The 26,621-nt window shown below is 44.3% G+C and overlaps 1 protein-coding gene across 1 annotated transcript in view; it reads left to right on the top strand.

The window, feature by feature from the left end:
- LOC138283726 (embryonic protein UVS.2-like) overlaps positions 1 to 26,137 on the top strand; it is a 304,218-nt gene extending 278,081 nt beyond the window's left edge. The window contains exons 9-13 of the mRNA XM_069221771.1: positions 2,957 to 3,072; positions 11,951 to 12,176; positions 16,452 to 16,570; positions 19,585 to 19,807; positions 25,170 to 26,137. Of these exons, the coding sequence (XP_069077872.1) occupies positions 2,957 to 3,072; positions 11,951 to 12,176; positions 16,452 to 16,570; positions 19,585 to 19,807; positions 25,170 to 25,180 (695 nt within the window). The 3' untranslated portion in view covers positions 25,181 to 26,137. The remainder of the gene's footprint in view (positions 1 to 2,956; positions 3,073 to 11,950; positions 12,177 to 16,451; positions 16,571 to 19,584; positions 19,808 to 25,169) is intronic.
- The last annotated feature ends 484 nt before the right edge of the window (positions 26,138 to 26,621 follow it).

The raw sequence follows: 26,621 nt of genomic DNA, 5'->3' as shown, positions 1-26,621 counted from the left end.
GGTTGGCTAGACTTTCTGCAAGGTTGCAGGAGCATTTGTACCGTGTTGAGTATGTTCAAGGTTGGAAAAATATTCAGGCCGATTGCCTGTCCAAATTGTCCTTTGACTGGGAAAAAGTTGACTCTCAGTCGGTAAAGTCTTGTGATATGGATGATGCTGTGGCTTCTATCTGTGATGTGGTTGAATGGGGCTTAGGTACATTTACGCTGGAGGAATGGAAGAATGAGATGGCAGCCGATGATTGTCTTAGATGCTTTTTCAAGCTAGTCTCTTTGGGGGCTCGAATAGAGAGCGCTCTTCCGTTGTCGGTTAGACCTTTTTTGGATGTGTTGGATGAATTGTCGTGTTGTGGGGACAGTGTATTGATGCGGGGGGAACGTTTTGTTCCACCGGTTGGGTTGAGGTTTAAATTATTTTCCTTAGCCCATGAGGGCCATTTGGGTTAAGGTATGATGAGTAGGAGGCTGAAAGAGTTTTTTTGGTGGCCAGGTTTAGATGGCCAAGTTAAGAGTTGGGTGGAACAGTGTAGACTGTGCAAGGAGAGTGAGAAGAGGTTGAAAGTAGGAGTGGGCAGGGTGGAAGGACACATTGAAGATCCTGGAAAACCTTGGCACACAATTTGTTTAGATTTCATTGGTCCACTATTGGAACTTCCGCTTCAAATGCGTTTTGCAGTAGTGGTGGTGGATGTACACTCAAGATGGTTAGTGGTTAGGTTTGTACGTGATTTGACCATGACCATAAAAGTTTTAGAGGATATTTTCATAGAGGAAAGTATCCCCATGGTTCTTATCACGGACAATGGCACTCAATTATCTTTGAATGAGATGTGTTTATTTTTGAAGAATTGTGGAGTGCATCACACCAGAACATCCCTGTATTATCCACAGGGTAATGGAATTGTTGAAAGAATCAACAGATTAGTCAAGGGGACAGTACAGCTAGCTCTAGCTAATCATTGTTGTGTGCGGAAAATGATGATTGATGTAGTACGAGCCTATCGTTCCACAATTCATAGTGTGACTGGTAGGTCTCCTTTCCGAGTGATGAGGGGACGATCGATGGGGTCGAAATTGATTCCCTTTTGCTTTCAGGAGTGGGTTGCATCTGGTGGAGGCAAGACGTTGTGTGGTGACAAGGTTGTGCTCTCTCAGCACAAGCATGGATTGAAGGTGGGAGACTGAGTCAAGGTCAAGTCAGGTAGAGTAAAGGGGGGGTGTTTCAAAATTTAGAGGCCCTTTTTGTGTGAAGAAGGTGGGAACATTTCAAATTGAGATTGCATGAGGAGAGAAGTGGAATGTGAGGAATGTGGCTTTGTATCAGAGAGGTGGAGGGTGTGCTCCAAGTCAGGTGGAGGATGAATGCTCTAGTTCCTTCTTCTTGGAGGTTGGGGGAGCATCTACTTTTGGTGTGAGTCATGGTACCGGTCCAGAAGCTGGAGAGTGTGAGTTACAAAGCACTAGTGCAACTCAGGAGAGAGAGAAGTCTCAAACAGAGATAGTTATTCGTGAACAACCAATGAGGACTCGCCAATGTCCTAATTATCTTAAGGACTATGTTATGAAGTAACAACTTGACTATTGTAGGTATTCTCTGTTTTAAGTGATTTCTTTATTGTATTATTGTTACTTTACCATTTTCTATTAGTTACTTAATGTGAAGACAGGAGGATATGTTGTGTGTTCATTCTTGGTGCGTTCTTCAGAACGCAAGCGTCTAAGCATTCTGGAGATGACAGTTATTTCTTCTTCTCCGGAGTGGCTGGACGCTAGGTTGTGTTAAGAAATAAAGTTGTTGTTTTTAACCTACCTTTGCCATGGACTCCCTATCTTGCCTTCACATCAGGAACATCATATTTTATCTACCTTGAGGACATTTTGCCAAGCTCTTTTTGAAGAAAATGTAGGTGTATCTGAGGAAACATGCGGGTTGTTGACGGTTGGATATGGGCTCTTACAGGGAAGCCACGGGATAACTTTGGTGACAGCCATACATTCTTTCCTCCCTGCCCAAGAACTCTGCTAAGGATATGAAAGTATCCAGATGCTTCTCCAAGTGTGGGTTAATGCTTCATACAGCAGCCCTTGTCTCGCCTGGTTAATGCCCAAAGTGAAGTCATTTCCCATGGGACAATCGACTCTCACCCACCGCAGTACATGCCTAGAAACTGACACTCCATGCAGCATGACAAGTCTCAGCAGAGATGTCCGTTTTGTAGTCATAGGAATGAAACCTTCTTAAAAGAGAATCACTTCTCTCTGGAAAAGAGGGTATTAGGAGGGGAAGAACATGCGTCTCGTTATCAGGGAAGAGGAGCATGGTCGCCATCTTAGAGAGGCTGTGGTAATCGAAAAAACACACACCACAGCTGCTGAGGTAGTAAGTGCTGCTCAGACAAAATCCCAGATACACCCAGTCATGTTTGGGATATAGCAGTCCAGATTCTCCATCGTCCCAAAAAAGACACTCCCATCTTGATGTCACTTCCTCAGATGTGACTTCCGGTGATACTGCTGTCTTTGCCAACAGCTGGATCAAAGTTTGAGCAAACACATCATTAATAAAATAAATACTAAACACACTTTTCTGTGAACACAGTTTCACTCTTGTAACCTGTTTTTGGGAATAAAAGTTAATGGGAGGAGACAGCATATTAAACTTTGACGTTACCCCATTTGATTGTGTTTTATTAATGATTATTGTGCACTGCTGTGTGTTCCATAACATTAATTATCATTTACTTTAATTGTTTCCCTTCAACATAATAATATTTAGTATGGTTGAATCCCAAAAATGTAATTTCAATAGAGTACACATTGAAACAGCTGCCAGCTGAACCAAGCTGCTCTGGGTATGGCAGGGCGTGTTTGCTCCGTTATCATCTGGAGCAAAGCTGTAAAGCGCTACTGATGGGAGACACAGACAATGATTAAATGTCCCAACTTATTGCTTTCAGGTATCTGCAGCACTCTGCTCACTACCCAGAGGGGCACCGTGATGTCCACTAACAACCCTTCCTCGTACCCAAACAACACCAAATGCATGTACCTCATCAGAGTCCCAGTGTATAAGGTAAGGCCTTCTGGGCGCATCAAATGATTTTGTAAAGAACTTGGATTTGTTAAAACAAAAAAACTCAAAAGAAAGACAAGCAATCATCACATGCAATTTTTTAAAGTCTGCTGGCTTATGACTTGTCAGTATGATAGGTGGGAAGGGCATTGTTTAAATAAATTCACTTTCAAGAGCACGGGCGGAAGAACTATGCCAGTCCTAGAGCGCTTAGCTTCAGTGGTAACAGTGCCTACATATATCTCAAGAAAGCCCATCACAGTCATCACCAACATATATCTGCAGGCAGCCACAGGAACCTGACACAGAGACGTTTCCTTCTTATTTAAGTTCTTTTTATTGTGCATCCACCCACAACAGCATAAACCGCAACCTTTCGTCAATGCTTTCTTTTCACCGATCTTCAACCGTTCCCACGTAGAATCCCCAGTTCGAGGATTCTATTGCCAAGGCAATTACCATGGCAATACCAAAGGTAAACTCATAGAAACTAAAACATAACACATCTCCCCTTTAATAAATAAAAAGATTGATAACCACCTGATAACATAACTATATACATTTATATAACAAACAACCATAATATAAGATTTGCAGAACAACTAACAGGTTGTAATAAAAACTGCCACAAAATGTACATTACAGTTCTTATCACAGTTCTTAATGCATAACTAGAGCATAATTTTAACTCACAAAATCCCTGAGATGTTTAGGATATGTGCAGCTCCTTCCACTCCTTCTTACTCCTACATTCACATCCGCATCAGACAAAACAGCATCATGTTCATCCAAGCACTTGGTACACTTGGCTAGTCTAGACATGCTCCAAACTTCGCCACCTTCTAGAACAACAACATTCTTCTTCACTTCTATAATCTTCTTTGGTCCAATATATTTAGATTCTCCTTTAGGACACCACACAAGTTTCTTAATAAACACCAAATCACCTTCACACCAACTCTTCTGACGCACACAACGCCTCTCATCAAATCGCTTCTTATACTTTGTCTGATTCGCAATTGCCCTAGCATGAATATTCTTTAAGTCATTAAACTTTGCACTAGCTTGAGTTTTAGGATGCAACCACGAAGGATTCAGCTTTGAGCCTGCTAATCTGCCCTTCAAAATAAGAAACGGAGACATACCAGTAACAACATTGGGTGCATTCCTGTGGGCCCATAACTTCTCCCTCAACACAGTTTTTAATAGCAATCTGTTTTCCAGAGCTACTTGAACACTTGCCTTCACTAACTGATTCATTTTCTCAACCAACCCGTTAGCCTGAGGTGCATAAAGTGCAGTACGATAATGAGAGATTGCCAAATTCTTAAGAAAATCCTTCATTTCTGAGGAAGTGAACTGAACACCATTATCGGTCACTATCACTCTAGGAATTCCTTCACAGGCAAACACATCAGTCAAAAAATCTATCACAGTTCTGGTGGTAACAGAGTGTACACAACTAGCAGTGACCCATTTGGAAGTGTAATCAACAAGAACAATCACAAATCTTTCATTGTATGGCAACATTTCAAAAGGTCCCACCAAATCCAGACCCAATTTGACCCATGGTTCATCGGGAATAGAAACTGGAGATAAAGGAGCAGTCCGAACTACCCTGGATTTGTCATTTCCAGCACATTGTAAACAGTCATTCACAACAACTTCTACTTGTTTATCTAGACCCGGCCACCAATAACACTCCCTGATACTAGCTTTTGTGAGATTCCTACCTAGATGTCCCTCATGGCCTAAATTAATCAGTTTCTCACGTAAACTAAAGGGAGGAACTAACCTATTATTTCTGAACAAATTGCCATCGATGATACTCAACTCATCCCTAACGTTCTAAAAGACTTTGGTATCTTCATGACAATCACTCAAACATGGCCAACCTTAAACCACATAGTCCATGACCAATCTTAAAACAGGGTCTTTACTATATCCCATTCCACCTTGTCTAGAGCAGATTCCTTGATCCACAACACAGGAACTTGCTCATCAAAACTGCAATCAACCACTGGTAATCTAGACAGAAAATCAGCAGGAATATTCTTCTTTCCAGGATAATACTCCACAAGATAATTAAAATCTAACAAGCTCTCCACCCAACGCTTGATACGTGGTGTCGTACTATCAATGTTTCGGCAGGTGAATATCTGTACTAAGGGTTTGTGATCACTCCTGAGCACAAATGGTAAACCCCATAAGTAATATTTGAAATGGTTTATGGCCCAGGTGCAGGCCAATGCCTTACACTCAATCACTGAATACCGTTCTTCTTGACTTCTAAGGGAACGTGATGCAAACGCCACCACCCTTTCTTCTCCATCCACATGTTGCAAGAGAACTGCACTGAGGCCTTTCAAGCTAGCATCAGTGGATAAGAATGTTTTACGCTTTACATCAAAATGGCCTAAGGTGGCATCTTTCCTATGTCATTTTTCACCGCATGAAACGCTTCCTCACACTGTGGAGTCCACTCATACCTCACACCCTTCTTCAGGATCATTCTCAATGGTTGAACAATACTCGCAAAATTCTTGACAAATTTAGAGTAGATTCAGCAAGATCAAGAAATGATCGTACTTGATCTTTGTGTAAAGGTATTGGTACTAACATAATTGATTTTGCCAACTCTAATTTCGGTTTGATACCATCTCCAGAGATAGTGTGACCAAGAAAAGAAACAGTTCCAACTCTAAACTTACATTTCTCCTTCTTCACAGTCAACCCATTCTCTCTCAGCCTCACAAGTACAGCTTTCAGAATAGTATCATGCTTGTCGGTGTCTTTGCCATAAACAAGAATGTCGTCCTGGAAAAACAAGACAGAATCAAGTCCTTTGAGTACCTCCTTCATTATTCTCTGAAAACAAGCAGCAGCAGATGCCAAACCGAAAGGCATTCTAACCTATCTGAACGCCCCCAAAGGAGTAACAAAGGAGTAACAAAGGAGTAACAAAGGAGTAACAAAGGAGGTAAGATTTCTTGAATCTTCATCGAGCAGGATCTGATGGTGCGCTGCCGAAAGGTCCAAAACACTGAACACATTAGCCCCAGTTAACATGGTCAAAGTCTCATTGATATTAGGCAACGCCTGGCGGTCTACCCAAATGCTTTGATTGAGACCTCTAAGGTCAACACATAATCTGATTTTTTTCCCGTTATCTTTGGGGGCCAAAACTATGGGTGCCAACCACTCTGAAGCTTCAATCTCTTCTATAACACCCAAACCCAGTAATCTGTCAAGCTCATCATGCAAGGGCTGCAACACACAATTTCCTCATCATCGCCCAAATTAGAAACAGAAAGAACCTGGTCAGGAGTATTTGGGTTCAAAACGATTCCTAAATCTCTCTGATGGCGCCACCCCAACAGATTGTTGCCCCGTTTTTCTACGTAAACTTTTCCTACTGTTTCACGCCCTTTAAATTCTATCGTCATCACAGAGTATCCAATAAGATCAATTTTCTGTCCACCATATCCAATAGGATCGATGTCAGGTGGAATTAGTTCAATCTTTTCACCTGCAAAGATCCTTTCCCAATTCTTGTCCCCAATTAGTGTAAACGGGGATCCTGAATCAGCAAGAACTGGGACAGTTCTCCCATCAATACCAATATCACATTTTGGCATGACTAGCTTATTTTCACTGCACTGTTGATTGGTATAATCAACATGCAAAATCATCTGTTGTGTGCTTGTTGACGCGCTGACTATATTCACTTTTAAACTTTTGCAAACTTTTGCTAAATGCCCCCTTTTTTCACAATTCCTGCAATTTACAATTCTAGCAAAGCATTTCGGGTTGTTAGCCAAATGACCAACATTGCCACACTTGTAACATCTGACATTGCCTTTCTCCAGAGTATCATTACTAATTTTTACTTTACTGGACACTTTCTGCACAAGGTCACATTCCTGAACACAATCACAAGAAGAAACTGGAAATGTAGGTTCAGCATGGATGCCATGACTGAGACCTGCACCCTTCATCTCCTTGGCCCATAAGATGGCATGTTCCATGCTCTCAGTGATAATCTGTGCTTCCTGCAAGGTTGGGTTCTTTGCCAGTAGTTTTTCTTGGACCCTAGAGTTGTTGGTACAACGCACAAGTTGGTCACGTATTAAGGAGTCCGTGAGTTCAGCAAAGTCACATGTTTGAGCCAATGTCTTGAGTGAAGCAATGTAATTACCAACCCTTTCATCTTTGGCTTGCACTCTCATGAAAAACGTGTGTCTTTCCATGACAACATTTGTGCGACCACCAAAATGTTTTTTGAGCATCATAAGTGACATCTCGTAGATATCTCTAGGTTCACCCTCGGCTGTGCCAACAGCTATCAAATCAAGGCTGTCATAAATATTTTGTCCCTCAACTCCTAAATTGTGTAACAGAATGCCTTGTTTTCTTGCAGGGGAAAAATTCTTTCCACCAATACCAATTAAGTATGAATCAAATACGTTTATCCATTTTTTCCATGGTAGAATTGGCTCGCCCCGTTCAGATAGGAATTTTGGAGGCTGAAACATGCTGAGAAGAGGCTGATGAGTCATTGTTAATGATAAGGAATATAAAATGTAGATAAAACTGTCTGGTAAAAGATTCCTCTGTTGTACTTCCTGAATGTGCCAGAGGTCTCCTTATGTTAGCACACTAGTTTATATTCACTTCCTGTAGTGAAGGAACTTCCTGTTAAAAAACAAATCCCATGTTTCTTCAGTGTCAGTGAGACCAGGATTCACCAGGATACAGTAGGTTTATGCTGTTGAAAATGTAATAATTACTACAGTATTAATCTTGTAACCATTGCAGTATTAATACTTGAGATGTGGCCATAATCAGCGTGTGGCAGCAACAGTCAGAGATTGCGCATGTAGAAGGTAGAAGTAGAAGGTTTAAAGAGGTGCGTGCATGTTTAGTAGAGCACGTCACGTTTTTTAAAGAAATGCACGTATTTAACAAAGCGTGTTGCTCGCGGTCAGCTGTTATTCTGCACGCCGCCCTGAAGCTTGAAAACACTCAAGTAGCCGTAGAAGGTTTATAGAGGTGCGTGCGTGTTTAGTAGAGCACGTTGCTTGTTTTTAAACAAATGTGCGTATTTAACAAAGCGCGTTGCTCACGGTCAGCTGTTATTCCGCACGCCGCCCTGAAGCTTGAAAACACTCACAAATATTCTGAAATGCACCTGACTCGGCACAGGCGCTCTGCCACACCGCTCGAATTTCACCAAAGTCGCGTGGCCGGTACATGGGTCCGATGAAGGGTGGATGCGAAGTTATAACTCGTCGTCACTTGACATGGAGACGTTTCCTTCTTATTTAAGATCTTTTTACTGTGCATCCACCCACAACAGCATACACCGCAACCTTTCGGCAATGCTTTCTTTTCCCCGATCTCCAACCGTTCGCACGTAGAATCCCCAGTTCGAGGATTCTATTGCCAAGACAATTACCATGGCAATACCAAAGGTAAACTCATAGAAACTAAAACATAACAGAACCTTCACAAACATAGTTGCCCACATAATATTTTATTTGGCATTAGAGACCTCCAGAAAGGCCTCTAGACCTATCGTCATTGCAGAGCTACAGAAAGTCTCTCCCAGGACTATCACAAACCTAGTAAGTAAGTAAGTATGAGGTTTATAAAGAGTGTGAATGCCTGTCGGTATCTTGGCGCTAGCTTCCAGACAGAACCCTCTCAAGAAAAAAGGGGACCTTTTAGCCGAGGAAGAAACAAGTCAGGTTTTCAACTGCTTCCTGAATTGTACTAGAACTGGTTTGGACTCTAAGATGGCTAGAAAGTGACCTCCACCATTTTCAAGACGAGTGGGAAAAGCGCCTACCTCCCCATTGTGCTTTGTTTTTCGAAATAGCCTGCGCCAACCTTGTGAAGAGCTTTATGGGCCCAGCATAGGGCAGAGACCAAGGAGTTTCCTCAGTACTTGAGCTGCCGCATTTTGAAGGGTTTGAAGTTTTGTTAGTAGGAGCTGTGGGGAACCCACATACAGAGAATTGGAATATTCTCGTCTTAAAATGACTAGGGTCACAATAACTGTTTTCTGAAGTTCTGTATGAATAAAAGGAAAGATTTTTCACAAAATTCTCAAAATTCCCAATGTGAAAAAACAGGAAGATGTAACCTGATTAATATGGTCAGTGAAGCACAGTTTTCCGTCAAAAAGGCTCTTTGGACTGGTAGAGGAAGGAGCAAGATTGAAAGGCCACCAGGCACTATTCCGAAAGGAGGTGTTACTGCCAAATAAGAGTACCTAGGTTTTTGTCAGGATTAAATTAAAGCCTTTTTTTTTGCAGCTGACTGACAATGTTACTCATGCAGTTGTTAAGCTGTATTGCCACGTTTTCAATCTTAGATGAGACCGACACTATCTGAGTGTCACTGGCGTAAGCTGTAACCCGGGAATCCACAGAAACAGATCAATTTAATCAGAGGGGTGATATAAACGTTAAAAGGAGTAGGGCTTAAAAAAGATCCTTGAGGGACCCATGAAACACATAAGATCTATTGCCAGCTTAGGTCCTCGGAAATCTCACCAGAACTGTCACCAACAAAGACCTCCAGAAATCCCACAGGTCTCTCACCAACATATACGTCCAGAAAAAAACATCAGAATTATTACTAATAGATATCTGTACAAACCCACAAGACCTCTACAATTTCCACCAGAAATACCACCAACAGTGACCTCCAAAAACCCCACAGGGCTGTCTCCAAAATAGGCTTCAGAACGTCTCTAAGAACTACCAACCTAGATATCCTTAAATCCAACAGAAAACCCACCAGAACTATCACAACATGGACCTCCAGAAAGCCCACATCGCTATGATCAACATAGAGACATGGCTATGATCAACATAGACTTCCAATAAGCCCACAAGAACTTCCTGAGCACCAACAAGATCTTTCACCAACATAGACCTACAGAAAGCCCAGCTGAAATAGGCATGCAAGACTGATGCAGGTCTGAGAACTTCAGCAGTGTACGATTCAATATCAGGTTGATATTTGCAAACTTGTGCTGGTTGTAGCAGGCAGTATACAGTGCATTCAAGCACCAGCAGGTGCAATATAGATATAGAGATTACCATCAGATATGTGGAGATCTCAAACTATGGCAGGCCTCTTCTGACCCAGAGGAGTGGCAAGTGGCCTGTCAGAGTCTAACTCTCCCCACTACTCATGACTGGCGAACTGTATTTGGCACAATATTTCACAACCATGATGCCAGAGGGTTGTCAGTTCCAAGACCCAACTTGAATCGACTGGAACTTTCATCATGGCACATCATGATAAGTAAAAAAGTTACCACAGTATCCAACAAAAACCTTAAGTAATTGGTCAAATAATGTTCCAGCTGAGGATAGCAAAAGTAACAGTGAACTCCCTTTACTTAAATGCATGGGGATTTGCTCCGAAAGAGTAATATAGGGTGTAGTGACAAGCAGTTAAAATTACGTGCACTGAAGACCATACTAAGCTTTGGGACCACAAGCCCAAAGCCTTAAACTTAGATGAAAGTCTGTCTTCTGATGTGAAGCGGGTCTCTGTCACCATACTTTTATTTGGATCACTGAGGACTGGATGACATTCATGACTACCTAGTAGATGCACAGCTATAATTTAAACATGCTCCAAATATATTAAAACATGTTTTACAATAATTCTAATTATAATCTGTATACCCTGTACATAGTTACACAAACGTTATGGAATTATGGGTATAATTGACCATTGTGGGATATTGTCTCAAGTTCCCGTTTTTGTACTTGTTTTGTACTTGATAATGTGGAATAGATGAGCTAAATTTAAGTTTTGGAGAAAGGGCTTCTGTTAGATCAATTATTAAGGGGGTCATTACAAGCTTGGCGTGCGGCTGCCAATGCGGCCGCACTCCTGCGGACCCCATTACGACATCCCCGCTGGGCCAGCGGGCGCAAACCAAGTTTACGCCCGCCGGCCCAGCGGGGATGAGGCCGCAACATAGGAGCCAGCTCCTAATGGAGCCGGCGGTGTTGCGGCCGTGCAACGGGTGCAGTAGCACCCGTCGCGCTTTTCACTGTCTGCTATGCAGACAGTGAAAAGCTGCCCGGAGCCCTGTTAGGGGGCCCCTGCACTGCCCATGCCAGTGGCATGGGCAGTGCAGGGGCCCCCTAAAAGGGCTCCAGGACTCCCCTTACCGCCAGCCTCTTCCTGGCGGTACAAACCGCCAGAAACAGGCTGGCGGTAGGGATTTCATAATCCCCAGGACGGCGGGAAACCGTCGGCCCCGGCGGTGCGACCGCGGGTCGTAATACGGGTCTCCGTACTGCCAGCCTGTTGGCAGTACGGACGCCACATTACCCCTGGCGGTCTCCGACCGCAAGGGTCGTAATGACCCCCTAAGTGTTTTATTTAAACCACATGAGATTATGTGAGATAGCTGTCACATGACCTTGATAAAGCCAATGAATGTAGTTGAAACGCTGGTTGAACACTGGCTGATGACATGAAGAAGAATGCAGTTGGTAGCACTCTTGTTCACTTTAGAGGAAAAATGAAGAATAAACTGCTTTTATATTTTTGTACACTGACTTCTAGGTCTAAATATGTTTGCAACACTGGATGATTGATTGACAAAGTGGAATGTAAGGCACCTTGGCTGCAGTATTTTGTGTTCTCAGAGTCCAGGGAGGGTCTGAGAAGTTAGGGTAAGGAGATAAAGTGGGTACATGGACAGACTTTATCAAGCAAGAAGCTGTGCATTAATTGAACAAATCAAGCTATATAAAAATTACTTTTCCTGTGTTATATGATCAATGGAAGCCAAGCAGTAAGGAGGTTGCCCTTCTGATTTTAAAAACTTCATTTTCAGGTTTTCCTGCAGTTTGATGCCTTTGATCTCCAGCCCTCCCCAAACTGCTCTTCAGACTACCTTACTATTTACGATGGCAATAACAAGGCAGCCCCAGTCTTACTCCTCAAAGCGTGTGGGACTGGACAGCTCCCCCCCTTCACCTCTACTGGAAAAGAGATGCTGCTGGAGTTTGTGACGGACGGCTCCATCACCGCAAGTGGTTTCAGGGCCTCCTATGACAACGGTATGATCCTTGGTGTCAGGTTGCTCTCAGAAAGGGGAGGGAGGAACTCAGAGTCCTCCTTCAGCAATGGTTCAGACAGAAGTGCCTGGCCAATCTAAGTGAGGCAAGGGGGAACACAGAGGCCTTTGATTGGCTTGGAAGTAGGTGGATCCATAGGATGTTTGTCTTCATCATATCACTACTGGCATATTTCTAGTTGCTGTTTTGCATGCTAGGTGCCTAGAGCCTGCATTGACACAAGCACAAGACGGCATATTAGCAGGACCCCACCTATTTGTCAGCAGCTCCACTTGCACAATCAAGGCACGTAGGTCTATGTTCCTATGCTCTCGGTGAGATTTTCTTTTTAGGTTGAACCTAATAAGCAACGCATGCGCTGCCAGTTGCGAGAAATATTGTGGAGCCCGCCCATTATTTTTTATTGGTTGGCCTTCCATGTCACTTTTATTTGCCTACTTCTTGTTTGTGTCCCAGCTTGTCAATCTTCTGTTTGTCCCTCCCATGGAGCACTGCTTCTTTACAGTCTGATTGACTGCCATTTCTGATTCCACGGTTTGGTTTTCAAGCACTACTTTTTTACTTTGTGTGAAGCACTCCATTAGTGTGTACGTTTTCAAGCCGCCTGCCTCATGGAGTTTCCTCCCTGTACTCCCTGCTTCCCTCAGTTTTCCAACTGCTCTTCTCACCTTCCTACCTCTTCTGCTTGCTCGTGTGCTTCTCCCCACTGCTGCTCCTGTGTTGCTTCCCCCTGACTGCATTGTTGCTTTTGCTCTCGCCCTCCCCCTTTTGAGTTTGTATCCACTCCTGTGTTACCCAGACGCTGCACACCCTCTCCTGCATTGCTTCGCTGTTCCCCCACAAGACTGCATATCGCATTCGCTCCCTTCACCAAAAAATGATTTTGTCTGTTGTATTTCCTTTTTAGTCACCAATCATCTCATGCGGGTTGAGGACCATCAAAGTGACATGGACGGGCGCATCAAAGGCTTTTGTTTTTTTTCCTTTAGCTTTAGCCATGATGTTGTGAGGCATGGCTAAAAACTACTGGCACAGCCAATAGATCACAAAGGCAAGATCTATTGGGTTTGCCAATGCTTGTTTCATAGGTGATCAAGATTAGGCACACACAAACAAACACACACCCAGGATCCACACATGCATATGCTGACACCGGTACATACACACCGAGACCCACACTTACATAATACGAACACACACGCATGCCCACACGTGGGGCCATATGTACTAAAGCATGGACACAGAATGGGTAAAACCTTTTGTTAGATCTGGCCCATAAACGTCTTAACTGTCATGAGCCATCCATTTATAAAGCAAATGTGTTTGTGTGCATATGCAGGAAAAATCTCAAGCATATATAATTTGCGTGGCTCAAAAGGTTAAGTATAATATGTGGAGCACATAAATTTACATTAGTGCATATTGAGCAGGACCAGGACAGAAATATGTGGGGAAGTGGGTGAACCTTTCTAGAAAGCGCATGAAAGCAACATTTTATGACCTGAAAGACCAAAATCGAGGATATAAGTGTGAGAGAGAACAATCCTATATGCTGTGAATTAGTCAAGGAGAGATATCCTGCCAAGTGTTGTCACACAAATGTCTTATTCTTACAAGGTAACATATAAGTCTATTAGTTTGACCCAAGCAGCAAGAGGTTTCCCTAGAGAAATGCACTGCACTGTATTGCAAGAGTTCTATAGCACTTAATACCCCTATGTAGGGTGCTCAAGTTCTTTCCTAAATGGGTAGCATGCTTCACTGTGTAGGGTATGTGGCTGGAAGTGCGGTGTTTTGCTTTGATCCTTTATAGTAAGTATTTCTGTGGAATCCATTTTGATTCAGGTTCCATTTTGTGACCCTGAATAGGAGCAAGAATGCAGAACGTGCACTGGCCTCTTGCCCTTTACGTGAGCTTGAACTGTCTATAACACTGCTGTCACCATAAGGTCTTGAGAAATGATAATGTCACAAATGTACGTCTCCAACTGTTGCTATGCTGATGTCATAAATCAATGCCCGTGTACGGTTAAAGGCGGTGATCTGATTACTGATTGGATAAGTGATTGGACAGCACCTACAGTTTCAAAGAACAGCTGTCTCTCATTGGCTGTGTGTAATTTGTGCAGTATGTATTGTAATCTATAAAACCATATGTTAACAGATAGGGCTTTAACCAGTAAACCCGGACACAGATGAAGAGAAATGTGTTGTAGTCATCGATAGTTACAGAAAACACAAAATGGGATTATTGTGTGTAACCCGGCAAAACTGCAACCAGGAAAATAGGGAAATACATTTTGGCACTGAAAGGAACAAAAGACAACCCTTCAGCTTCTTCGGATGACTTATGAGCTGATTATAAGACCTTGATAGCTATTTCTTAACAAAAGGTGTAATCCATTTTATACATTGGGAATATATTCTGATGCAAATATATACTTCTCATGATACATAGGGGCTTAATTACAAGCTCCTAGCACCACTGTTACGTCATTTCTTCTGACGCAGCTGTGGCGCTAAACAGTCCCATATAGTGAGCCACATTTGCAAACTGGTGCAATGGGACCATTGCACCAGTTTGTAAAGCCAGGTATAATGTATGCAAGGTAGGAGTTCCCACATAAAAAGCCAAGCAGAACTGTGGCAGTGAATTTTACAACATTTTGATTGCATCGTTCTGAGACTTCACTGCGTCAGAATTTTAATGGCTGCTCAGAGCAGGTGTTAACTGATGCAGGACTTTTTAACTCGAGAGCCTCCTGGGCATTGCTGGAGTAACATCATTTTTTTATGCTAGTCCAGCAATGCGTGACTTTAGGCTACGGATGCGTCAGAATTTCTTATGCATCTGTGAAAACGTGAGCCAGGGAGTTCTGTATTGTAAATACAGCGGATCCATGTCATTGTTAGGGGAGCGCAGGGCAGCGCAAGCATTCTGATGCATCAGAGTCGATGCGTCAGATCCTCGTAAATGAGGCCCATTGTTCGTTATAGTTTTTTCTTCAATCAAACACTCCATTTCTGCAGTTGTAAAACTGAGCAAAGCATTTGCACACATTTGGTCACACACAACTAATGACCAAAGTAGGAGGCATGGCAACTTTAGACAAAACATAGATTAAATAGGGCATTTTATGTTGTCTACCTACAGAATTTGTAAAAGGTATTTGCTGGTGCTTTTATGAAATGCCGGGTCTATTAGCCAATTTTATGTACGTTTTATCTTAATACTTGCATATTTAATATGTACGCTTTACCAGAGCTGTTGCCGACCTCCTTGTAAATATTTTTGTGATGATTAGTGCTGCTATATTGTGTAAATATGAATTATAGCTGACTCAGCCACAAGTTTTATCGTGAAATTGTTTGTTTTAAACTGTTTCGAATTCTCTTTTATGGCCATAATGTGGCCGAATTAGGCTTTTATGATGATGATGAAATAGAGCACAAGTTTGTAGACCTTCTCATCAGGCCTCAGCCACTGCAGAGATCAAAAACAACAAATGGTAAAACAGGAAACATGGGGAGGGAACACTGCTAAATAGATGGACTAACTCATGCTGCTGAAAGGTGACAGGTACATCCCGTATTCTGGGTAGTGGTCACCCCGAGACTGGTCACATACTATCAGGAGTGTGATTATGGGTAGCTGCTCATTTTGAGTGGTGATAAAACTGGCACGACTATTAATAGAAACAAACAAGTTCCCTATTTTAAGCAATGATTGAGCTGCCTGGTAATTGGCAACATGTAGATTCTAATTTTTGAGCAATCATCAGGTTGAGCACATTGGGAAATCTCCAATTATTGGAGCAGTGATGGAATGGGGATGGGGTTGCAATCATGGGAACATGATCCCCTATTCTGGACAGTGGTCAAGCAGAGACAGGCTGGTTGTGGGTAACTGACATTTCATCAGTATTGAGCAGTGACAGTGGTGAGACAGACTAGTAATAGGCAACAGATAGATTCTCTATTGTGAGCAGTGATGGAGCTAAGTTAGGCTGGTCAAGTGCCAGAAGGAGGTTCCATTCATGGGTAGTAATCAAGTGATCCAGCAGAGATAGTCTGGTGATGGACAACCAACAGATCTTCTATTTGGAGGTGTGATGGAAAAGAAAAGCTGCTGAAGGGCCTCAGACAAATGCCATGTTTTGGTCTTCAGTGCTAGTCTATTTGTGTGCTTTCTACAGAGTTATGTGTAGTAACTCAAAGCACCAGTTCCTTCACATGATGTTTTTGTTTCTTTCTCAGTGGTCTGCGGCTACACATTTACCAGCTCTCCGGGAACCGTCTCATCTCCAAATTTCCCTAATAATTACTCAAACAACATGAACTGCGGCTTCTACATCGTCGCTCCAGACGGATACAAGGTGAGCTCCCCCACTAATAAGGTTTAATCCTGCACTGAGAAGTGGGGCACCGCAATAATCCATATTCAGACACACCATAAAACCTTCCAGAACTTTTCGTGCACAGTTACTTTATATCTTCTCAATACTGGTGTTGGAAACTTGTATGTTCTCTTCATCTGGAACTAAAAACAACATGAGAATGAGAAACGTTACTGGAGGGAAACAGTAGCAACAAAGGTATTTTGGGCCAGATTTAGGAAGCCCCATGCACCACCTTGCACCATATGAGTGTCATTCTTCTGACTCTAATATGGTTTTAGGTTTCCAAAAATGCTGCGCCATATTTACAAAGTGGCACATTACACACATTGCTCCACTTTATAAGGCCTTACGCCACCTTATGCCTGCGCCAGGCATAATGCATGCAAAGGGGGCATTCCGTCGTTAGGAGGCCCAGAAAAATGGCGTAGTGGAATCTATGAGATTCCACTGCACCATTTCTAGTGTAATTTTCAACCCATGTTAAAATGAGTCTCTTACTGTTTTCAATGGGCCTCCTTTCACTTTGAAGGATCATCATTTTTGACCATAGTTCCCTAACGTGCGCCGTGGTCTGCAGTATCATAAATACAGAACAAACATGGTGTTAGGGGGGCGCGATGGGGCACAAGAAAAGTGGAGCATCAGGACACAATGTGCCACTTTCCATAAATATGGCCCTTAATGTTTTTAAGAAATTACCAAGAACAACCGTAGATACCGGGCAAAGTAATGGTTGTATGCCAGAATATTGGTAGGAAAAATAATGTGTTCTAAATGTCATTTACAAAATGTTCTATTTGGTGTAGATTTTCTATTATTAACTTCAATAGGGTGGTATTTTAGTAAACAATATTTAGGACACTCTCTTTCTGGCAGTCCATATTTTGGTTGCATTATTCCGGTTCCATGGTAGATGCATGGTAGAAGCATGGTAGAGGTATGGTAGCTGCATGGTAGAAGCATGGTAGAAGCATGGTAGATACATAGTAGATGCATGGTCGAAGCATGGTAGATGCATGGCAGAAGCATGGTAATGCATGGTAGATGCACTGTAGAAGCATGATAGAAGCATGGTAGAAGCATGGTAGAAGCATGGGAACAACAAGGCTCGATGCGGTTTCAGCATTTATGGCTAACTGTAGGTACTGTCTACTGTGAACCTTCAGGAGTGACTCCTCAATTAAAAGGCAAATGTATCCAGAGGCAAGCGAGCACTCTACCCCACTTTGTTTTATTATAGATCTCTACAGGAGTGCACATAGGGAGAATCCTTTACTCCTAGTCTTTTGACACACTTTCTATGTCACACAAGCATGCCACAATTTGGGATAATTGAGCATCACTTAGTGTCAAGCTATGTCTTGGTCATTTTTTTTGTTTGAAGTTTGAGAACTTTTAGCACATTTGTGTTTTGCTTGACATGGAGGCAACTCCTTTCTAAATACAAGGACAATTATTTTGAAAGCACAGATTCAATTTGTGACATCTACCTAATTCAGCATTCGGAAAACAGAATCAGTGAATTGATTCTGAATGTAGAAAATTTGTGAATTAGTCGAGTTTCGCCCCTTTCTTGCTGTTTGCACTTTTGAATAAAAAATGAGAGCCATTTCTCAGTTCTGATAAAAACATGTCTTTATTGAAAAATGACTCGTGCATGGATGTTGGGTTTTATTCCCATAGCCCTCTTGTACTGTCTCCCTTTCTGTCCTTCTGGTGCCTTCCCATATGATAATTTTCCATGGATGTTCTGGTTGTACCAGAATGTCTATCCATAAATTCCAGTAAATTTAAAACTCCATTGTTTTTTATGTGACTCAAACATTAGATTCGAAGCAGCACCACCATTTGGTTCTTTCTCATTAAAGTGTGGTAAAACTATACAAAAACATGGGATACAGAGAGCAGCCCACAGTATTATCCTCAGCTACCATAAGTCTGTGGTGGGGAAAGGAGATCTTTAATAACTAGACACAAAGGGGCCCCTTGGCACCCCCTCTACAGCCACCATGTGTGCGCTGTATTTAGGGGGCAATAGTGTCAATTTTTATGACGCTAATGATGTACTCTGCAAGTTTTGCGCCAAAATATTGGCGCTACTCCTGCAGAGTACATAGGGGCCCAATCTAAAAAATGGAAGGCCTCTTTTAATGCCTGCTCTTGAGCAAGCGTTAAAAGTGCCTTAATAAATGGTGCAAGGAAATCTCACAGATTTCCTTACGCCATTTTTCCGGCTCCCCTTATGGCACAGACATAATTTAGCGCAAAGGGGTACAGAGTGGTGCAATGCATGCATTGTACCACTCTGTAAATACGGCGCGGGGATTTTGGCCTCGTTGGGCCACATTAACATCAAAATAAATGACGTTAATGTGGCGCAAGGCGGCGCTAGGGGCCTATAAACATGCCCCACAATGTGCACCTCCCTCCCAAGAGCATCCAACTTACAAACCATTTTACGAACTGCGCACACAGAATTGTACAGTGTAAACTAGCACAAACCCCCAATCTCCAGAGCTCTGGGATACCTTTGAATTAAAACTTTAGATATATGCAACAAGCATGAACGCAGATATTTGGCAATGGCAGTATCACATAAATGCTAGAGCAGTCGTGGTGGGAGTACTGAAAGGGGTACACTTCAGATGCCGTTCAAAGGAAGGCGTTGACGTATAACTTCACTGTGGACGTGCCAATACTATCAGTGAAATACCATCAAAACCAAACAAACTACTGTTGATACCAAAAGTGGCCTGGTCCTGAACTCTTTGTAGGATCCGCTATTGGCAGGGCACAGTTGAGCAGAGAAGGTTGACGCACAGTGCTTCTTCCCATGTGTTCCACCGCCTTCTGCTGGCAGGACAGGGATGGTTTTCACAGTCCATCACATGCTTCTTAATGCTTATGTCACACTGTATCCCCTGGTAGAACATACATTAACAGAGACTGACATGAAGAGGTGACATATTTCTTCTTTATGTCATACACAGGTATCTTTGACGTTCACCTCCTTTGACGTTGAGGATGATGTAAACTGCTATTTCGACTCCTTGTCTATTTTCGATGGTGCCAAGCTCACCTCCCCGCTTGTGGGCATATACTGCGGATCTAAAATAGTCCCAACAGTGACCTCCACCAGAAGCTCCCTGCTACTCCAGTTCCAGAGTGATACATCAGAGACCCTGAAGGGATTCCAGGCCACCTACACCTTTGGTAAGTTTACCTCTGCCTGCTAAATTCACCCTTTGGCTGTCCATCACACTTCAGTGATGTATTGGTTCTTCTTCCACAATATGTGGAGGACTACCCGGGAGGTGCCATGGCACATACCCTGGATTACTGTGGAAGGCATCAGCCTGTGAGCGCCTTATGCTACAACCAGATGTCATGCTGCAGTAACTGCTCAAAAAGCAGCCAAGGATAGAACATTGACCAATCTACAGTTAGGACATGTACCATGCTCACTGATGCACTGTAATTAAGAGGGCTGTGTTGTATATTGAATAAATGAAACAAGATCTCTATAAGCCTATCGGAAGCTGATGGAGATCATTTGTTTCAAAAACAGTTAAGCAAATGAACTGGAAGTTGCCCCTGGCCCAGGAGTCTCAATCCATGACAAGCACAAGCTAGACCAGTGCAAGGACAATTGCACGGACATGTTGTGCAATCCTCTCAGAGCACCAAGCTTGAGCAGAGTGGAACATACTTATGACATTTGCATTATATTCAGCTATCATTGTCAGGTTAGGGCACCGTGGGAACACTGCGGCAACCAGAATGGTGGTGTTATCATAGAGATTGTATGAGAGAGCTCACCCATGAGTAAAGTAGCTCATTAACCCCTTCCAGACTTACATCCCTTTAGCATTAGGATTCTGCAGGAGGCTCCTCTCTCAATCCTTGATCATGATCAGGGAGAAGTGAGTTACTCTCCATGACCACTAAAGGTTTCAGCTGCAGCTCTGGTCAGTGACCCCCGCTCTTGGCTCCTGTTCCTCCTGTAGCAGCTCAACATCTCACAGGAGGTGTTGGTGATGAACACTCCAGTAACCACTTCCCTCTGGGTAGTCACACAGTGAGCCTCCTCACTTCACCCGAGACATGTAGGATAATCCTGGCCTTTGATTTACGGGTAAACAGAAATCACCACCAAATTCTTCACAGAAACACATTGCATTTCTGTAGGTAGTGATGTGTAGCAAAGTCGAGAACAGACTCCCACCTGGCCCACGAGCATCCTTCAACGACACCATTGCCAAACTCGCCAGCACCCACGTACTCCCCTCCACGGACTACATCCTCCTCAGAGACCTCAACTACCACCTAGAGAACAACAACAACCTCAACTCCACCACGCTGATAGACAATCTCGCCAACCTCGGACTCCAACAATTCGTCACCACACCCACCCACATCGCAGGACACACACTTGACCCAATCTTCACCACAAGCGCCCACGTCACCTTCAACCACACCACCGAACTGTACTGGACCGACCACCACTGCATCCACTTCACCTTCAAGAAAAAAACCAAGCACCACCGCCCTCAACAACCACCTCGCCGCTGCTGGAGCAAAATCATCAAAGAACCTACACCCTCAACCAAAACCCACCCACTGACCCAGACACCGCCACCCTCGACCTCAAACAATGGATCACCAACTGCGCCAACTCCCTAGCACCTCTCAAGAACCCACCCAACAACCAAGCCCGCAAAAAAAACACCTGGTTCACCAACGAGCTCCAAGCCTCCAAACGCGACTGCCGGAAATGAAAAAAGAAATGGCTCCACGAGCTTACCCCCGACAAGCACTCAGCCCTCAAGGACGCCTCCCGCAGACACCACCAACTCATCAGAACAATCAAGAGATCCTCCTTCAAAGACCGCCTGGATAACAACGCACACAACAGCAAAGAGATCTTCAACATCGTGAAAGAACTCTCCAATCCCAGCACCAACGTCAACGACATCCCACTATCCCAAAAACTCTGCAACTCCCTATCCACCTACTTCCTCCAGAAAATCACCGACATCCACAACAGCTTTTCTACCACTACCACGCCAGACCCAATACCCGCAAGCCCCACCCACACCAACCTCCTGACCTCCTGGGCAAACGTCAACGACACAGAGACAATCAAGATCATGAACTCCATCCACTCAGGATCACCGTTGGACCCATGCCCACACCACGTGTACAACAAAGCCGTTGAAACCATCGCCCCCCAACTACGGAAGGTCATCAATATCTCCTACAAAACAGCAATCTTTCTGGAAAGTTGGAAGCATGCCCAAATCCACGCTCTCTTGAAGAAACCCAAAGCTGTCACCCTCAATCTCAAGAACTTCCGCCCCATCTCCCAGCTCCCTTACCCGGCTAAGATCATCGAAAAAATTGCCAACACGCAACTCACTCGCCACCTCGAAAACAACATCCTGGACCCCTCCCAATCAGGGTTCAGACAGAACCACAGCACCGAGACCGCCCTCCTAGCCGCCACAGACGACATCAGATGTCAACTGGACAACGGAGAAACATCAGCCCTCATCCTCCTGGACCTCTCTGCCGCTTTCGACACAGTCTTCCACCGCACCCTGATAGCCCGCCTCTTTAAAGGCAGAATACAAGACAAAGCCCTCGACGGGATCACTTCCTTCCTCCACGGCCGAACCCAAAGTGTACGCCTCCCACCTTTCCCAGCCACAGCCACCGACATCATCTGCGGCGTTGTCCAAGGTTCCTCTCTCAGCCCTACACTGTTCAATATCTACATGGCTCCCCTCGCACAAATGGCCCGCCAATAAGACTTCAACATCATCTCCTACACCGATGACACTCAACTCATCCTCTCCCTCACCAAAGACCCACACACCACCAAAACCAACCCCCAAGAGGGCATGAAGGCCATCGCCGAATGGATGAGGAACGGCCGGCTAAAGCTGAACTCGGACAAGACGGAGGTCCTCATCCTTGGAACCACCCCCTCAGCCTGGGACAACTCATGGTGGCCGACCACACTGGGATCCCCTCCAACTCCCACCAACCATGCATGAAATCTAGGATTCATCCTCAACTCCTCCCTCTCCATGGCCAAACAGGTCAACGCGGTCTCCTCCTCCTGCTACAACACCCTCCGCATGCTCTGCAGGATCTACAAGTGGATCCAGACTGAAACAAGAATAACCGTGACACAAGCCCTCGTCAGCAGCAAGCTAGACTATGGCAACGCACTCTACACAGGCATCCCTGCCAAACACCTACGATGTCCCCAGTGCATCCAAAATGCCTCCGCCTGACTGATCCTCAACATACCGCGCCACAACCACATCTTCCACCATCTGAGAGACCTCCACTGGTTCCCTGTGGACAAGAGGATCACTTTTAAACTACTCATCCACGCACATAAGGCCCTCCACAACACCGAACCTGCCTACCTTAACAGCAGACTCAACTTCTACACCCCCGGCCCCCAGCTCCCCTCCGTGAACCTCGCACTGGCCACCGTCCCCCGCATCCAGCGAAAGACCTCCGGCGGCAGATACTTCTCTTACCTCTCCGCCAAGACCTGGAACTCCCTCCCGACCAACCTACACCAGACCCAAGAACTCCTCGCATTCAGAAGACTCCTCAAAACCTGGCTCTTCGATCAGTGAACAGCACCCCCCGCTCCCCTCCCAGTGCCTTGAAACCCTCATGGGTACGTAGTGCGCTTTATAAATCTTATGCTTGTTTGATTGACTCCCGCTTTTTAGGTCTGGCCTTTGATAGAGCTTTAGTTCTCATCTCAGACTATTGTTTTAGGAAATAAAACATATTGGGTACTATTTGTCAAACCACTTCAGCCGGTGCTCTGCTCCATTGTCATCTACTCTTTGTGTCCGCCCACCACAGCATACAACATGGGGCAGTAGTTCAGCCTATTTCTGCCACTTGCTCCAATCACTGCGAGTGGTGGTGTTTTCTGTTTTCACATGTGCACGTCCGACTCCAAAAGAGTCCCATGGTTTGTGGCCCAATTGTTGCCCAGTTGTTCCTTTTAATAATTTTTTGCCTTTGGCCTTCATTTATTCCTTTGGCAACTTGTGTTCCTTTAGCAATCTTTTGTCACCCCTCACTTAGGCCCATATTTATACTTTTTGACGCTAAACTGCGCTAACGCAGTTTAGCGTCAAAAAGTTTTGCGCCGTCTAACGCCATTCTGAAGCGCCATGCGGGCGCCGTATTTATGGAATGGCGTTAGACGGCGCAATCAGACCGGCGCTGCCTGGTTTGCGTGGGAAAAAACCACGTAGACCAGACAGTGCCGGCGTAGGGGGAAAATGGCGCATGGGCGTCTTAAAATGGGGCAAGTCAGGTTACGTCGAAAAAATCGTCTTAACCCGACTTGCGCCATTTTTTAACGACGCCCATCCCCCATCAACATGACTCCTATCATTGTAAAGATAGGAGTCATGCCCCCTTGCCCAATGGCCATGCCCAGGGGACTTCTGTCCCCTGGGCATGGTCATTGGGCATAGTGGCATGTAGGGGGGCACAAATAAGGCCCCCCTATGCCACCAAAAAAAAATATAAAAAATAAAAAATTATACTTACCTGAACTTACCTGAATGTCCCTGGGGTGGGTCCCTCCATCCTTGGGGGTCCTCCTGGGGTGGGCAAGGGTGGCAGGGGGGGTCCCTGGGGGCATGGGAGGGCACCTGTGGGCTCATTTTGAGCCCACAGGCCCCTTAACGCCTGCCCTGAGCAGGCGTTAAAAAGTGGCGCAAATGCGCCGTTTTTTGCCACGCCAACTCCCGGGCGTCTCTTTTGCCCGGGAGTATAAATACCACGTAAAGGCCTGGGAGTCATTTTTTAGACGGGAACGCCTCCCTTGCATATCATTAACGCAAGGAAGGGGTTCACGCTAAAAAATGACGCACATTCCGGGAACTTTGGCGCTATTCGCCTCTAACGCCATAGTATAAATATGGCGTTAGTTGGCGTTAGTTTTGCGTCGAAATTGCGTCAAAAAAAAACGACGCAATTTCGGCGCAAACGGAGTATAAATATGGCCCTTAGAGACTACAAACAAAAGCTGTAAACCTTAGCACCGTTCACTTTAAACCATGACATTTTCCAGCCTTTATATCCAAACACATTCAAGTCTTTCACATGCTTGGCTCAATACAGTGTTAGCAGCCAGTCCCTCCTTCTTGCCTAATATTTTTTCAGGATGGGAAAGTGCTCCATATTCTGCTCTGGGTGTAAACTGGCAAGAAAAAATATTTGAGCTTTGTCAAGGCTTGTTTAGGTCTGAGGGCACACTCATGTGAGTGGACATTACAGAGCATTATGGAGACGAGCATGTGACAAGCAGGAATATTCCAGGTACAGTGAACAAGGTCGAAGGAGCCAGGGAGACTACGTTTGGGTCAAAAAGCTCTGGTTGGATTAGTCTAGATTACTTCGATTTTTCTACGCAAGGTGTCACACAAATGCCCCCATGTACAGACTTCAATCCTCTCTGCTGAAGGCCAGTCTCTCCTAACCTATTCTATGCTCATATTTCTTTTCCTGTCCTTGTTTGCAGTGAACGCCTAAACCAGAAGAAGATGAGGTGCTGCGGGCTCATGGAAAGTCTGGCTTCACAAAGTGACCCATTCGAAGGACACGATTGGTTAAGTGGCGTGCTGCTGGCAAAAAAGTGACTGGCTGAAGTTCCTGTCCTTTAGTTCTCATTTCTCTCCCCTAATTAGGTTGCATATGTGATCTTTGGGGATTTCTGCTCCTTCATTTTTCAGGTTTAATCAGCTAAGGCACTATTGGTGGGGTGAGGAGCACTGTTTGTGGCCTTTCTTTTAATTTAATGTAACATGAACTGTGAAGCATTGTACACTAAGAAGTGTCATATTGAAATTAAAAATTTAAATTTATATTGCATGGGGTGCTAATTTTCCAATTTAACATTCTGACAAGACACAGTAAAGTGTGATGAATGCAGTCATCTCTGGGCAGCAGGCTCTGCTGCTCTCATTGTCCAGTGCCAGTGTCTGAAGGATCCCATCAACGATCAGTCAGCTGGCACCACCACCTCTATGTCCCAGGCTCAGTCCTGTCTTGCAGGGCCAGGCTGTACCTCTGCCCACTACTCTATAGTGCTTGGAAAAACACATGGTAAAGTGATGCAGTGGTGCACCAGCTTCAGATGCAGTTGGTGTTGTTTACTGGAATGGGTGATGCTGTTAATTCATGGCTGCTGTCACCGTGGCATGGACATTGTGTCTGTTGAGGAGATGGTTGAGCTCCATCATAACTTTTTCCACTGTTGAACAAATATTGGAAAAGCTAACAGGTCTGGCCTAGGCAAACTATTGGCTGTACTGCATCAGTAGAAAGCTCTTGCCGATGCTATGCAGCATTGGGCAAAAAAAAAGAGGCACGATGATGCTCTGCTCCCACATTATTCTGCTGGCCCACACATCCGTAATGTTGAATGCATGCTTCTTTGGCACCATATATGTGCATGTCATTATACTGACATAACTGCTATTTTCTTTGTATGCGGAGCAGTCTTGCAGCAAACTACAGTCCTTAAAAATAAACCAGCATTTGCAATGCAGTTGGTCTTGCATTTTCTTGAGTTGTAGCTATTGGCATTGTAAATTCAGAACTGGACTTTTCTTGCCATATAAATTGGACAACCCTGCCTCATAAGTTTGTCTTTTACTGCCATATTTTGGTGGTCACGGGTGGCTACTGACATCAGAAATCATAAGTCCTTAAGGAGAGACACGAAGATGACTGCACCACCTCAGAGAGATGAGATGACTGCACTATCTTGAGTTATGTAAACGTTTGAACAGAAATTGGACAATAAGGCTGGAAAAGTATTTTCTTTTTATGTTAACAGAATAAAAAGTCTTGCAAGCGTTCTTGCCTTGCATTTTAACAAAGCTCTAATGAAGTTAACAATAACAGAGCAGCGTGAGAAGATTTATGGCCCCAATAAAGGAGATAAGCAATGCCCTGTGTGCAGATGTCT

This window comes from Pleurodeles waltl, chromosome 3_1 (assembly GCF_031143425.1).
Source record: "Pleurodeles waltl isolate 20211129_DDA chromosome 3_1, aPleWal1.hap1.20221129, whole genome shotgun sequence".
NCBI lineage: Eukaryota > Metazoa > Chordata > Amphibia > Caudata > Salamandridae > Pleurodeles > Pleurodeles waltl.
Note: the sequence above shows the minus strand (reverse complement) of the source record. Positions and strands in the feature narration are given on the sequence as shown.